General features: G+C 34.9%; 1 protein-coding gene across 2 annotated transcripts in view; it reads right to left on the bottom strand.

Annotated features, from left to right (window-relative positions):
- Nucleotides 1-14,784, bottom strand: part of BMPR2 (bone morphogenetic protein receptor type 2) — a 188,105-nt gene that overhangs the window by 39,566 nt on the left and 133,755 nt on the right. For both annotated transcript variants that reach the window (XM_082467004.1, XM_082467005.1), the window contains 4 exons: nucleotides 4,656-4,766; nucleotides 3,797-3,888; nucleotides 1,513-1,743; nucleotides 677-791 (listed from right to left, as the gene is read on the bottom strand). In XM_082467004.1, coding sequence (XP_082323130.1) covers nucleotides 677-791; nucleotides 1,513-1,743; nucleotides 3,797-3,888; nucleotides 4,656-4,766 — 549 coding nt within the window. The remainder of the gene's footprint in view (nucleotides 1-676; nucleotides 792-1,512; nucleotides 1,744-3,796; nucleotides 3,889-4,655; nucleotides 4,767-14,784) is intronic.

The following is a 14,784-nucleotide window of genomic DNA, read 5'->3' as shown; positions in this document are numbered from 1 at the left end:
AATGGAGGAGAAACAGAGGAGCCTGGGGCCCTGATAATATTATGGTGCTGCCAAAAAACATTAGACTGTCTCTCTCCAGATTCTTACATGAGAAAGAAAAAAAAATGTCATCCTCATTGAAACCTGTTACTTTTTTCTCCCTGATAAATTTGAACAAGCCTAATTCTAGCTAAGAGAAGCACTGATTTATCAAAAGATACATTTGGGTTTTACACTAAAGACCAACCAACCTATGGAATTCATGTGTAAAGAAGTGATAATACATTTGTAGTTCATTTAAATAAGCAAAATAAATACAAGGAAAATACAACACAGTCTAGCTAAGAGGTTCTTAACCTAGGTCCATAGATGAACTTCAAAGGATCTGAGAACCCCTTCAATCAAAACAGTATTCTTTAAAGTATGCTCATACGTCCGTCTTTACAGGGGGAGTGTTCAGAGCTTTCATCAAAATCGCAATGGCATCTATGACCCCTCTAGAGAATTGAAGTTCTTTTTCTTATTCTTCTTGTTAAATTTCAAATATATTTCCTCACGCTAGATCTTGTAAACAACTGGCTGATAACAGATCTGCTATAATATAAAATATACTTTTACGTTAAAGATATGAATAAAATTTCCCTTTGTGAATTCTGGCCCCACATGGTTGTCATGCATCTTCTATTCATTGTCTTACCTCCTCGTGGTAATTCTGTATGAAGATAAGCCAGTCCTCTAGTCACAGAATGAGCCAGACGGCAAGAGCTTACCCAGTCACTTGTATGGAGACTTAAATACTTGCATAGAGATCCCTGTATGGAGGGAAAAAGTAAAAAGGGGAAAAAAGTAGAATTACTTTACTTGAACACGAAGAGTTAAGTTAGCAGCTGTAAAAAGGATTTGCATATGTTAGGATTCAAAGGAGATCTAATGAATGATAACATTTCAGAATCTTGAAGTAAGAAAAGACATTTCTATAGGTAGAGAGAGGAGGAGAGGATGGAAAACAGAATTCAGACATTATCAATTTTTATTTCTCCAATATTAAAAATTATGAATGGTTATTTCATTTTAAACGCTTCTTTTATTTATCAACTTAAGACAGAAAAAAAAGTATTTTCAACTCTTTCTTTACACTGTATCTTATACCAGTACAAATATAAATTATACTGTTATGTTTTACAAGTAGAAAACAGAAGGCTTTTTGTAAATATATATGTGTCAGTGCTACTCAAGATGCTCATCTACAAACTATTTATTACCAGTCTGGGGTAAGAAGCATGTATCAGAATAAATGTCAATCAAAGCACTGCTTCCATTCATCAAGAAAGTCTTGCTCAGAGAGAGAGACAGAGACACAGTGACATGAGTGCGTAAGGACTAAACAGTTTCATTCACATTCTAGAGTAAAATCCTTGTCTCATTGTAGACCATTAATAACCAGTTTGCAAACCAGGAACACGCTACATAACCGGGGTCCTCCTACAAATCTGACTGACATAAATGTCAGTATATTTTTTATGAAGAACTTACATTGGGATAATACTCCATTACAAGCAAATACTCCATGCGTCCATCTGCAGTGACTCTCTCATCTCCAACTATAAAGCGAGCAATGTTGTCATGTTCCATCAAAGGCACTCTGTAAATATTCTTCTCATTGATAAAATTCTGACGGTTTGCAAAGGAAAACACTTTTACAGCAACTGGACGTTCATCTAAGGAACCTTTATATACGGCTCCATATCGACCCCGGCCAATCAGCTGTAAATTTGTTTTGAAGAAAGCAAGATATTATTTCATCACAACTTAACAATCAAATTTACTAAATAATAAAGTATAAATCCATATGTATGCAACCAGGTCTCTATTGCTTAGTTTGAGTAACTCCATTGTCAAGACAATAATAAATTTGGCATCTTATATGGCTCAGAAACTCCTACCAGACCCAGCCCTCCCTCAGATGACAACTATAAACTCTGAACAATATTTTTAAAAAGAAATCTAAAAATGCTGGAGAATGAACAAAAGTAGATAGGTTCTGAGGGGAGTCAACACTTGGAAGAAAGGAATGGCACAGGGTGAGCTACTTATTTTTATAGCTTTAAGCCTGTGAGCAGGCTGAAATCTGCACTGCGTAGTGGAGCAAAAACTGTGATAGAAAATCTTTCTGGCCTCAGGAAGCAGGGGACAGAATTTGGGGCAACCACACCATGGAAAATGAAGGGAGAATCCCAAAAAGGAGAGTCAGAGAGTTGGAAACCCAATTAATGCATGGGACAGACTCCAGCTAAAGATAAAAAGTAACTAAACTTCAGCTCAAGAGATGAGTTTGCAATATGTCCAACCCAGTTAATCACCTACTAAAATAAACAACGAAATGAACACACTTTAGAAGAACCTAACAGAACATAGGGTCTCCGCAATATGACATTCACAATATCTAGTACAATACAATACAATAAAAAATAACTCAAAAAAACCCCAGCAAGATGCAACTGTTCTCTTCATTTTTGGCTTCTGGGATTCTCTGACTTTTTGCTGAAAAAAGGTTAGGGATTTACCATTTAAGGATATTTGTTATATTTCATTCACTATTTCTAATTTAAATTTTAACAAACAGATAGACTGCCCTTTAGAAAGGTTGTATCAATATAAAGTTAAATCAGCAATGTTTGGGAGTGTTTCTTTTACTCAGTCCAGGATAAAATCCTAATGGTTTTAATTAGTGTTTTTTCCAGTTTAGTAAATTGGAAATCTTATTATACATTTACTAGGCATACTTACTTCTTCTATGAATTGATAATTCATCTCTTTTGTCTATTTTTAATGGACTGTTTATTTCATGTTGATTTCTACCATCTCTTTATCAATTGTTTATGTGTTGAAATACCTTTTTAAAATTTTGCTTTTAACTTTTATTATATTTTTCTCCCAAATGGAAGGTTCTTAAAATGTTTTATATAACCAAATCTACCAGATCTATTATTTAGCAGTCTCTGGTTTAGTTAATTTATCCTAATAAAGATCATAAAAACATTCATCATGGTAAGACTTTTAACACAGGTTCTGAGATATAACCAAATGAAAATTTAATTCTATACAAAACATATTCGTACGTACCTATACAATATACAATATATACACAGACAAGGATTATTTATTCAGCATCTACTGTGAATTGCTTGCCTAGCACATTTTTCTCAGAATCTGATATGTCTTTATTCCCATACTCTTGTTCAAGTCTGTATTCAAAGATCATCTCCTTTTCAAATATACTTTCTTTAATAACCACTTTTCCATAACTTTCTTATCTCATTTGCTTTTTTTTTTCTCCATAGCACTTACTACTACTTGAAATATACAGTTGACCTCTGAACAACGTGAGGGTTAGGGACACCAACCCCTCCACATAGTCCAAAATCCACGTATAGCTTATAGTTGACCCTTCATATACACATGGTTCCTCTCTGTCCATGGTTCTACATCCACAGATTCAACCAACTGTGGATGGTGTAGTACTGTAGTATCTACTATTGAAAAAAATCTGTGTATGAGTGGACCCATTCGGTTCAAAACCATGTTGTTCAAGGGTCAACTGTACTTTCATTTATTTACCCTCGTGTAGCCTCTCTCTCACTAGAATATAAGCCTCATGTATCTGTATTGTTCACCAACACTCTCAGTGCCTAGAATAGGCCTTGGCACAAAACTGATAATAAATGCTTGTTGAACAAATGAATAAATTAATGAAATCACTGTCTCAGATATACTATGAGAGCAGAAAAAACAGTCTGTAATCTGAAAGCAATCTTACCTCCAACAGTTTCAGATTATCTAGGTCAAGAGAGGGCTCTGATGCTGCTGCCTCCATCATGTTCATACTGTGAAGACCTTGTTTACGGTCTCCTAGAGGAATAGGAAAAATAACCTGCTAATGTGTGGTTCTCTTAAAATGAAAATCTTTATATTACACTTTTTAATATATTACAGTTAAAAAAAGACCTACAGAAGGACAGACAGCAAGACTTATGCCTAACGTCAAAGGGAATAAAACTATTTACTAAACTAGGAATCATCTATAAATGAAGATGAAAAATCAATAACACAAAAGCTGAATTCTGGGAGATTGTTCCAGTAACACACCCAGTATAAAACCCTAAGAAGTATGCAGAAACATTAAAGAAGGTTTTATTAAAGTTATTCAAATGAATGAATGGGTGCTGATTTCCTAAAAAGCTTGTCAAATCTAAAGTTTATTAGAATCTACTATACAGTTGATGATACTTAGGAGTTACTGTTATTTTTAGATGTGAAAATGGTATTGTGGTTATATATATTTTAAGTCTTTATATTTCAGAGATAATACTAAAATATTTACAGATAAGTTATACCTTCAATTTATTTCAAAATAATCCAGTGGCATGGAAGCATGTGGTGAGTGGGGCTATAGATGATATACAGATGTGATAATCATTGAAGCTGAGTAATAGGTATTTTGTATATGTTTGAAACCTTTCATAAAAACTAGGACAAAAAGTTTAAGAGAGAAGGATGACTCTGGGGTTACCACAGCACAGAGATGTTTTTTACCATGATGAATTCTTTTAAAATAAAATCAATTCTGATTAAATGACATGTTTAATAAATAACAAAACAAAAAATTATATTTTTACCTGTCAGCATCCTGTATCCAAAGCATAAGGCAACTATCAAAACAGCTAATACAGAGACTGATGCCAAAGCAATGATTATTGTCTCATCTCGGTTAAATGAATGAGGTGGACCTAAAAGAAAACAAATTTTTAAATATAGTCACCCTTTCTTTTTGGTATTTTTCTAAATACTGACAGAAAGGCTGTATCAATATATAGTCAAATCAGCAGTGTTTTTGCATCAAATGAAATGAAAGAAAAATTAATAATAAATTTGCAATAACTGTAAATTGTATATTTTTAATCATATGAATTATTTTATATAGACCTAGAACACTGAAACACCTGGTAGTTGTGCTCCTAATTACTGAAATATCAACTATATCATGGAACAGCATAGACAGAACAGTATAATATTTAAGAGAATAATCTTTGGAATCACATTTGGTTTTAAATCTTGACTACACTAGTCTCTCAGTGGCCTTTAGAAAATTATTAGAATTTTCTGATCTTCAACTCTCTCATTTGTAAAAATAGTAATCTCTACCTCACAAGTCTTCTGTGAGGCTTAGGTCGGAGTCTAAGTACTTAGTACAGTGTTGAGTATATTCTACATATGCAATAAATGTTATGTTTATCAATATTGGTATTATGATTATTAACGAAAAGAGTATAGCTTTGCAGACAGTTAAACCTGAACTGGACTTAAAACTCCATTCTTCCACATATTCTATGACCTTGGGAATATACCTTTACCTGTCTGAGCCTAAGCTTATTCACTTGCAGAAAGGGAACACACATGTCTAAATCACAGGCCTATCACGAGCATGCAAACCATCTTATGTGTTAGTTTCATTCTTTGGATCAGATAATGTCTAGAGAAATACCCTTTAGAATGGATGACTACAAACTAGAGCACATCCAGAAGAGAGCAAGTAGAACAGTGAAGGTATAAAAACTCTGAAATGTGATGGGTAGAAAGAATTAGAAGTGTCAGATGTAGAAAAAGAGAAAACTTGAGGGGATATGGTAGCTGTCTTTGTGTGGAAAAATGGACCTGTAGCTAGAGAGGATAACAAGATCCAATTAGTATCTGTTCAAGGACAGCAGTTATTAACCTAGCATAAAGAAGAACTTAAGATTATAAACAGAGCTGTCTAAAATGGAATGAATGGGACTTCCCTGGTGGCACAGTGGTTAAGAATCCATCTGCCAATGCAGGGGACACAGGTTCGAGCCCTGGTCCAGGAAGATCCCACATGCCACGGAGCAACTAAGCCCGTGAGCCACAACTACTGAGCCTGCGCTATACAGCCCGCAAGCCACAACTACTGAGCCCGCGTACCACAACTACTGAAGCTGGCACGCCTAGAGCCCGTGCCACAACTACTGAAGCTGGCACGCCTAGAGCCCGTGCTCCGCAACAAAGAGTAGCCACCGCCCATGAGAAGCCCGCGGACCAAAACAAAGAGCAGCCCCTTTATCCGCAAACAAAGAAAGCCTGCGCGCAGCAACGAAGACCCAACGCAGCCAAAAATAAAATTAAAAAATAAATAAAAAGGAATGAATTATCTTATGAGATAGCTATTCATATTCATTTAACTGGAGGTATTCATGAAGTATTTGATAATGATGACCAGATACTGGGCTTAATGACTGCTAATATCTTTATTTAATCATTCTTTGCACTCTGTCAAAATCAAGCATACTGTGTTTTAAATCTTTCTCACTTTGGACATTATGTATTCTATCAAACTAGAGGGCTCTATGGCAAACTCAAAAGCCAGCATGGCAAAGAGTTCCTCTGACGGGCATTCCTGTTCTAAATGAATGTATTTGTCTCAAATTAAGCACAATTAAATATTAAAATGTCAAAACAATATTTCTATAGAAGGATCTGTTGAAGCACTATAATACTCTCTTAATCTGCAGGACATTTATTGTATTTTAATAGACTTTAACATATTAATAATTGCACATAAATTTAACATATAGAATAAGTTATAGGAGGAAACCTCATTTTACCGTGAGACATCACTTCATACATACACTAGGATGGCTATAGTTTAAAAAAAGAAAAAAGTGTTGGCAAGAATGGGGAGAGAAATTAGAACTCTTGTACATTATTGCTGGAATGTAAATGGTGCAGCTACAGTAGAAAATATTTTGGAAGTTCCTCGAAAAGCTAAACCTAGCATTACCATAAGACCCAGCAATCCGACTCCTAGTCATATACCAAAAAGAATTAAAATTAACTGTTCAAAAACTTCTACAGAAATGTTCATGGCATCACTAATCATAATAGCCAAAAGTAGAAACAACACAAATGTTCATAAACTAATGATTGAATAAACAAAATGTGGTTTATCCATATAATGGATATATACAAAAGGTCACATATTCTACGATTCCATTTAAATGAAATACCCAGAATAGACAAATCCAGAGAGACAGAAAGCAGATTAGTAGTTTCCAGGGACTGGGGTGAGGGGGAAATCTGCAGTGACTCCTTATCAGGTACAGAATTCCCTTTTGGATTGATAAAAATGTTTTGGAACTAGATAGAGGTTGCACAACACTGTAAATACACTAGATGGCACACTTTAACATGGTTATTTCTACGTTATATGAATTTTACCTTTAAAAAAACCCTGACTTTAGAATATGCCCAACCCAAAAGAAAAATTATTTTCAACACACAAAAAACACAGATACATGCACACACAAAATAATAATCTATAGATTCTTTACTATAATAAGATATACACAAATTATTTTATGTGCTTATTGATCGTCCCTTTATTGACTGTCAGATCATTACTGACTGTCAGACACTTTGTATTTTTTTAAGGTAACTATGAAGCTTTAAACTATATATTGTATAAGACAATCAGATTACAGATTCATTATTATGGAAGCTCACATTTTATTTTTATGGTCCACTGAAGTCAAAAAGAGAGAAAAGGTAGGAGATGAAAAGTGGAGGACAAAACAAGAAACAAGGATATAGTGGAAAATAGTGACATTTAAAGTAAGGTAGAGAGTTTCAAGGAAGGCAGAAGAAAGGAAAAGAAAGACCAAAAGGTGTAACACGGTGAATGCTGACTTGACATGGCTTGCTCTTGTCATATTTAGCATTCTATTGGGCAGTGAATATCAAAGAAAATGTCATCTATTTTTAAATCTCTCTGAAATTGAAATTCATAATCTTTAGCCCTGTTCTTATTATTTTTAATAGACTTTACTATTTAGAGATGTTTAGGTTTACAGAAAAACTATGCAGAAAGTTCTGACAGTTCTCATATACTAACCTCCAACACACGATTTCTCTTATTATTAATAGCTTCCATTAGTGTGTGCTATGGACTGAACTGTGTTCCCTTAAAAGTCATATGATGAAGCATTAACTACCAATGTAATGACTTTTGGACATGGGTCCTTTGGGAGACAGGTTTAGATGAGGCCATGAGAGTGGCCTCACAGTGGGTGGGATTAGTGTGCTTATAAGAAGAAACAAGAGAGTGTTTGCTTTCTCTTTCTCTGCCCTGTGAAGAACCAGTGAGAAGGAGGCCATCTGCAATCCCAGAAGAGTCCTCAGTAGAACCCAATCATGCTGGAACCCTAATCTCCAACTTCAGGACTGTGAGAAAATAAATTTGTGTTGTTCAAGCCACTTGTTATGTTATTTTATTATGGCTGGGAAGGGCAACAGAATATGACACCCCAAAATATGCCCCTTTGGCATAAGGATTTTCTTGAGCTGGTTATTTTTAAGAAACAGCAGACACTGGAGAAGCTCTGAAAACCTAATAGAAGTTATCCTTTTATAAGGGATATTTACATTTCTAAGGGATATATCCATTTGTAAAGGTATCTCCCTCTCTGTACCAGGAAGAGGAAGACTAAAACTTACTGTAGAAAGCTTATACTTAAATCTGCATAACAACTATACCCTTGTTTATTTTGCTTTGCCTGGTAAATTCCCATAAGTGGTCTCCACCTCACCTTTACCCCAATCTTCTTTTGTCTTTAGCTGGGGATGGTATTTAAAAGGTGATAGCTTGGGCCATTTTGGAGAGTCACTCATTTTTCTCCTGGGTATCTCCCATGTATGTAGGAGGTATATACATGTTATTAAACTTGTTTGTTTTTCTGCTGTCATTCTGTCTTGGTCTCAGCCAAGAACCTAGAAGGGTGGAGGGAAAATGATATTTTCTCCCCTACAGCTGCTGGAGCAGACTAAGACAGTATGGAAACATTTATTACAAATTATGAACCAATATTGATACATTATTGTTAGTTAAAGGCCATAGTTTACATTAAGTTTCAAGGTTTGTGTTGTATAGTTCTACAGGTTTTAACAGATACATAATATCATGTATCCACCATGACAGTATCATACAGAATAGCTTTGCTATCCTAAAAGTTCCCTGTGCTCCACCTACTCATATTTCACTCCAACTCCCACTCTGGAACTCACTGATTTTTACCTTTTCCATAATGTCATATAGTTGGAATACAGTATGTAGCCTTTTCAGACTGGCTTCTTTCATTTAGCAATATGCATACAAGATTCCTCCATGTCTTTTTGTGGCTTAACAGTTTATTTTTAACAGTGAATAATATTCCATGGTATCCCAGTTTATCCATTCACCTATTGAAAGACATCTTGGATCCTTCTGGTTTTTGACAGCTATGAATAAAGTTGCTATAAACATTTGTGTACAGGTTTCTGTGTGGACAGAAGCTTTCAGCTCATCTGGATATTGAGTAGCATGACTGTCACATGGTATGGTAAGCCTATGTTTAGCTTTGTAAAAAAACTGTCAAACTCTCTTCAAAGTGGCTGTCCTCTTTTTCATTCCTACCAGCAATGAATAGTTCCTGTTGTTCTACATCCTTGTCAGCATTAGGTGTAGTCAGTGTTTTGGATTTTAGCCATTCTAATAGATTTTTTCAAACTGGTATCTCATTGTTGTCTTAACTTGCAATTCCCTCATGACATAGGATGTTGAGTATATGCTTATTTGCCATCTGTCTATCTTCTATGGTGAACTGTCCATTTAGATCTTCTGTCTACTTTTTAATTGGGCTGTTAGTTTTCTTATTGTTAGGTTTTAACAGTTCTTTGCATATTTCAGATACAAATCCTCTATCAGATATGTGTTTTGCAAATATTTTATCTTAGTGTGGATTGTCTTTTCACTGTCATGGTATCACGGTAATGCTGGCCTCACAGAATGAATTAGAAAGTGTTCTCTAAGCTCCCATTTTCTGGAAGAAATTATAGAGAACTGGAATCATTTCTTCTTTAAATGTTTTCTAGAATTCAACAATAAAACCATCTCAGCTTGGTGCTTTGGTATTAGAAAGTATTAATTACTGATTCAATTTCTTTAATAGATAAACACCTGTTCAGATTATATATTTCTCCCTGTGTGAGTTTTGGTAGATCGTGTCTTTCAAGGAATTGGTCCAATACATCTAAGTTATCAAATCTGTTAACATAGAGTTGTTCATAATATTCCTTTACTATCCATGGGATCTGTAGTCATGACATTTCTTTCATTTATGATTATTAGAAATTTATTTCTTTTTTCATTTTTTTATTGGAAGCCTGGCTAGAGGTTTATCAATTTTATTGATCTTTTTAAAGAACCAGCTTTTGGTTTTGTTGCCTTTTCTCTATTAATTTCCAGTTTTCAATTCAACTGATCTCTGATCTAACTTTTACTCCTTCTTTCCTTCTGCTTACTTTGGATTTAATTTGCTCCTCTTTTTCTAGTTTCCTAAGGTAAAAACTTAGGAAATCACTAGAATTTATTATGAAAGGAAAAAAAAAGGACATACAAAATTAAATCCAATTCATCTAGTTAACATTAAAATAAAATATCTGCCCCAACTTTAGCACCCATGTGAAACCAGGCAGGCCCTGTGGGACTCCTGGGCCCAAAACCCTTTCTGTGTCCCCCGTTTCTTGTTTGTAGGAAATAGGCTTCATTCAGCCTCCATGACCTTCCCTGAGTTCCAAAGGGCAGGTTCAAACAGTTGCTAATCGAGGAAGGGAGGGGATGCAGAGAAAGGGAGGAGTAGTCAAAAACCAATAGTGCAGCTTCGGAGCAGGGTCCTGGATCCTCCTCAAGGGATATACATATCAGTATCTTTGAGCTCTTCTGCAGTACTACAACCCCCACCAAATGGAAGATGTTAACTACCTGATGAAGCATTCTTCATTCCAGAGAGGTCACAGTTCGATAACCCCGAGAAGCACAGAATCCCATCGTGAGACCACCTGACACCAGATGATCTCTAGACTGAAGGAATGCAGGTCCTGCAGGCACCCAGATCCTTATCAGCAACCTCTCCCCTTGAGTATAAGACTCCTCACAAACTGCCCCCCTCAAACTGGGACACAGTTTTGAGGGCATTAGCCTGCTGTGGCCCCCTTTGCCTGGCAAAGCAATAAAGCTATTCTTTTCTACTTCATCCAGACTCTTTCTCTGAGATTCAAACTGGGGCTGGTGTACAGAGGCTGATTTTCAGTATCAAATGTGACAGACAAAATTTATTTTTCATAGAATGAAGTTGTTCTTTAACTGCATTAATAAAAATTCACAAATCTAGTATGAAACAAAGGTTTGCTATTTCCAAATTACAAAGGCTAATTATTTAAATGGATATTTATTTTCTTGTGTAATTCAAACACATATGAATTAATAAAGTAATGTCTTGAAAACATTACAAATGCCAACTATATGGTACTTACATATTTTTTTTCTTTCAGAGGAAAAAATGAGATAAAAATTACACTGCTTAAAGTAGAACTCAAGCTATGACTTGTCACCTTGATTTTTATTTTTTGAATCGGACATCTATGTTCTTTTTTTTCATACATCTCTTTTTTAAAAAATCTAGATATAACTGACATACAACAGAATATTATTTTCAGGTGTAAAACATAATGATTCAACATACATTTCTCTCCTATGTGCCATTAAAATCATCACTGAGAAAGTAACATAGCATTTCTTAAAAGAGTGCTATTCATTATCATCTTGAAAAGGGAACCCTCATACACTGTTGGTGGGAAAGTAAACTGGTACAGCCACTATGGAAAACAGTACGGAGGTTCCTAAAAAACTTCAAAATATAGTTACTATATGATCCAGCAATGCCATTCCCAGGCATATAACCGGAAAAGACAAAAACTCTAATTTAAAAAGATACATGCTCCCCTATATTCATAGCAGCACTATTTTAAAACACCAAGACATGGAAGAAACCTAAATGCCCAGTGACAGATGAATGGATAAGGAAGATGTGGTATACAGATATAGATATGGATATATAGATATAGATAAAATATAATACTACTCAGCCATAAAAAAAAATGAAATAATGTCATTTGAAGAAACATGGATGGACCTAGAGATTATCATACTAAGTAAAGTAAGTCAGATGAAGACAAATATATCACTTATATGTGGAATCTAAAGAAATAAATTGTACAAATGAACTTATTTACCAAAGAGAAATAGACTCACAAACATAGAAAACAAACTTACAGTTACCAAAGGGGAAAGGTGGAGCAGGAGAAATAAATTAGGAATTTGGGATTAACAGATACACACTACCATAAAAAAATAAACAACAAGGACCTACTGTATAGCACAGGAAACTATAACTATATTCAATATCTTGTAATGATAATGGAAAAGAATCTGAAGAACAATACACACACACACACACATATATATTTTGCTATACACCTGAAACACTGTAAATCAACTATATTTCAATTTAAAAAAAAAAAAGCAACTTTATCAACCTGAAGAGAAACTCTGTAACCATTAAGCATTAACTCCTTATTGTCCCCTTCTCCCACAATCTGGTAAACTCCAGACTACTTTCTTTCTCTATGAATATGCCTACTATTGATATTTCATGTAAATGGAATCATATAATATTTGTTCTTTTGTGTCTGGCTTATTTCATTTAGCATAATGTTTTCAAGGTTCATCCATGTTGCAGTATATAGGTTATCTTTTCCCCTTCTTGATATGTCCACTGAAGTACAAAAGTTTTAAATTCTGATGAAGTCTAACTTATCTACTTTTTCCTTTGTTGCCTATGCTTTGGTGTCATATGTAAGAATTCACTGCTAAAGCCAATGTAATGAAGATGTACTCCTATATTTTCCTCTAAAAGTTCTATGGTTTTAGCTTTTATATTGAGGTTGTTGAACCATTTTGAATTAATTTTTGTATATGGTGTGAAGTAGGGGGTCAACTTCATTCTTTTGCATACGGATGCTAGTGTGTTTTTAACTCAATCCAAACAATCTCTGTCTCTTAACTGGAATATTTAATCTATTTACATTTAAGATACTTAGTGACACTTTTGTGTTTACATCTACTATTTTATTTTAGACTATTGGACCATGCCAACTAGTTTTCCGGGCAGTAGGAAGAACTCAGAATATGGTAACAATTATTACACTCTCCATGATTAATTACTGATGTCATATTTCAGCCCCTTTCTTAAAACTCAATGAACAATTATTATGAGCACAAGTGCTACAATGAGAACTTTTATATGCTTCTTGCTTGTAGTCCAAATTGGTGCAACTTCTTTTTTTTTCTAATTTTTGAATTTTAATTTACTTTTTTATACAGCAGGTTCTTATTAGTCATCAATTTTATACACATCAGTGTATACATGTCAATCCCAATCACCCAATTCAGCACGCCACCATCCCCACCGCCCCGTGGTATTCCCCCCTTGGTATCCATACATTTGTTCCCTACATCTGTGCCTCAACTTCTGCCCTGCAAACTGGTTCATGTGTACCATTTTTCTAGGTTCCACATACATGCGTTAATATACGATATTTGTTTTTCTCTTTCTGACTTATTAAACTCTGTATGAAAGTCTCTAGATCCATCCACGTCTCAACAAATGACCCAATTTTGTTCCTTTTTATGGCTAAGTAATATTCCACTGTATATATGTACCACCACTTCTTTATCCATTCATCTGTCAATGGGCATTTAGGTTGCTTCCATGACCTGGCTACTGTAAATAGTGCTGCAATGAACATTGGGGTGCATGTGTCTTTTTGAATTATGGGTTTCTCTGGGTATATGCCCAGTAGTGGGATTGCTGGATCTTATGGTAATTCTATTTTCAGTTTTTAAGGAACCTCCATACTATTCTCAATAGTGGCTGTATCAGTTTACATTCCCACCAACAGTGCAAGAAGGTTCCCTTTTCTCCACACCCTCTCCAGCCTTTGTTGTTTGTAGATTTTCTGATGATGCCCATTCTAACTGGTGTGAGGTGATACCTCACTGTAGTTTTGATTTGCATTTCTCTAATAATTATTGATGTTGAGCAGCTTTTCATGTGCTTCTTGCCCATCTGTATGTCTTCTTTGGAGAAATGTCTATTTAGATCTTTTGCCCATTTTTGGATTGGGTTGTTTGTTTTTTGAATATTGAGCTGCATGAGCTGTTTATATATTTTGGAGATTAATCCTTTGTCTGATGATTCGTTTGGAAATATTTTCTCCCATTCTGAGGGTTGTCTTTTCGTATTGTTTATGGTTTCCTTTGCTGTGCAAAAGCTTTTAAGTTTCATTAGGCCCTATTTGTTTATTTTTGTTTTTATTTCCATTACTCTAGGAGGTGGATCAAAAAAGATCTTGCTGTAACTTATGTCAAAGCGTGTTCTTCCTATGTTTTCCTCTAAGACTTTTATAGTGTTCAGTCTTACATTTAGGTCTCGAAATCATTTTGAGTTTATTTTTGTGTATGGTGTTAGGGAGTGTTCTAATTTCATTCTTTTTTTATGTAGCTGTCCAGTTTTCCCAGCACCACTTATTGAAGAGACTGTCTTTTCTCCATTGTATATCCTTGCCTCCTTTGTCATAGATTAGTTGACCATAGGTGCGTGGCTTTATCTCTGGGCTTTCTATCTTGTTCCATTGATCTATATGTCTGTTTTTGTGCCAGTACCATATTGTCTTGATTACTGTAGCTTTGTAGTATAGTCTGAAGTCAGGGAGTCTGATTCCTCCAGCTCTGTTTTTTTCCCTGAAGACTGCTTTGTCTATTCGGGGTCTTTTGTGTCTCCATACAAATTTTAAGAT

Source organism: Balaenoptera physalus (assembly GCF_965194825.1).
Source record: "Balaenoptera physalus genome assembly, chromosome: 6".
Lineage (NCBI taxonomy): Eukaryota > Metazoa > Chordata > Mammalia > Artiodactyla > Balaenopteridae > Balaenoptera > Balaenoptera physalus.
This window is presented reverse-complemented; position numbering and strand designations above follow the sequence as displayed.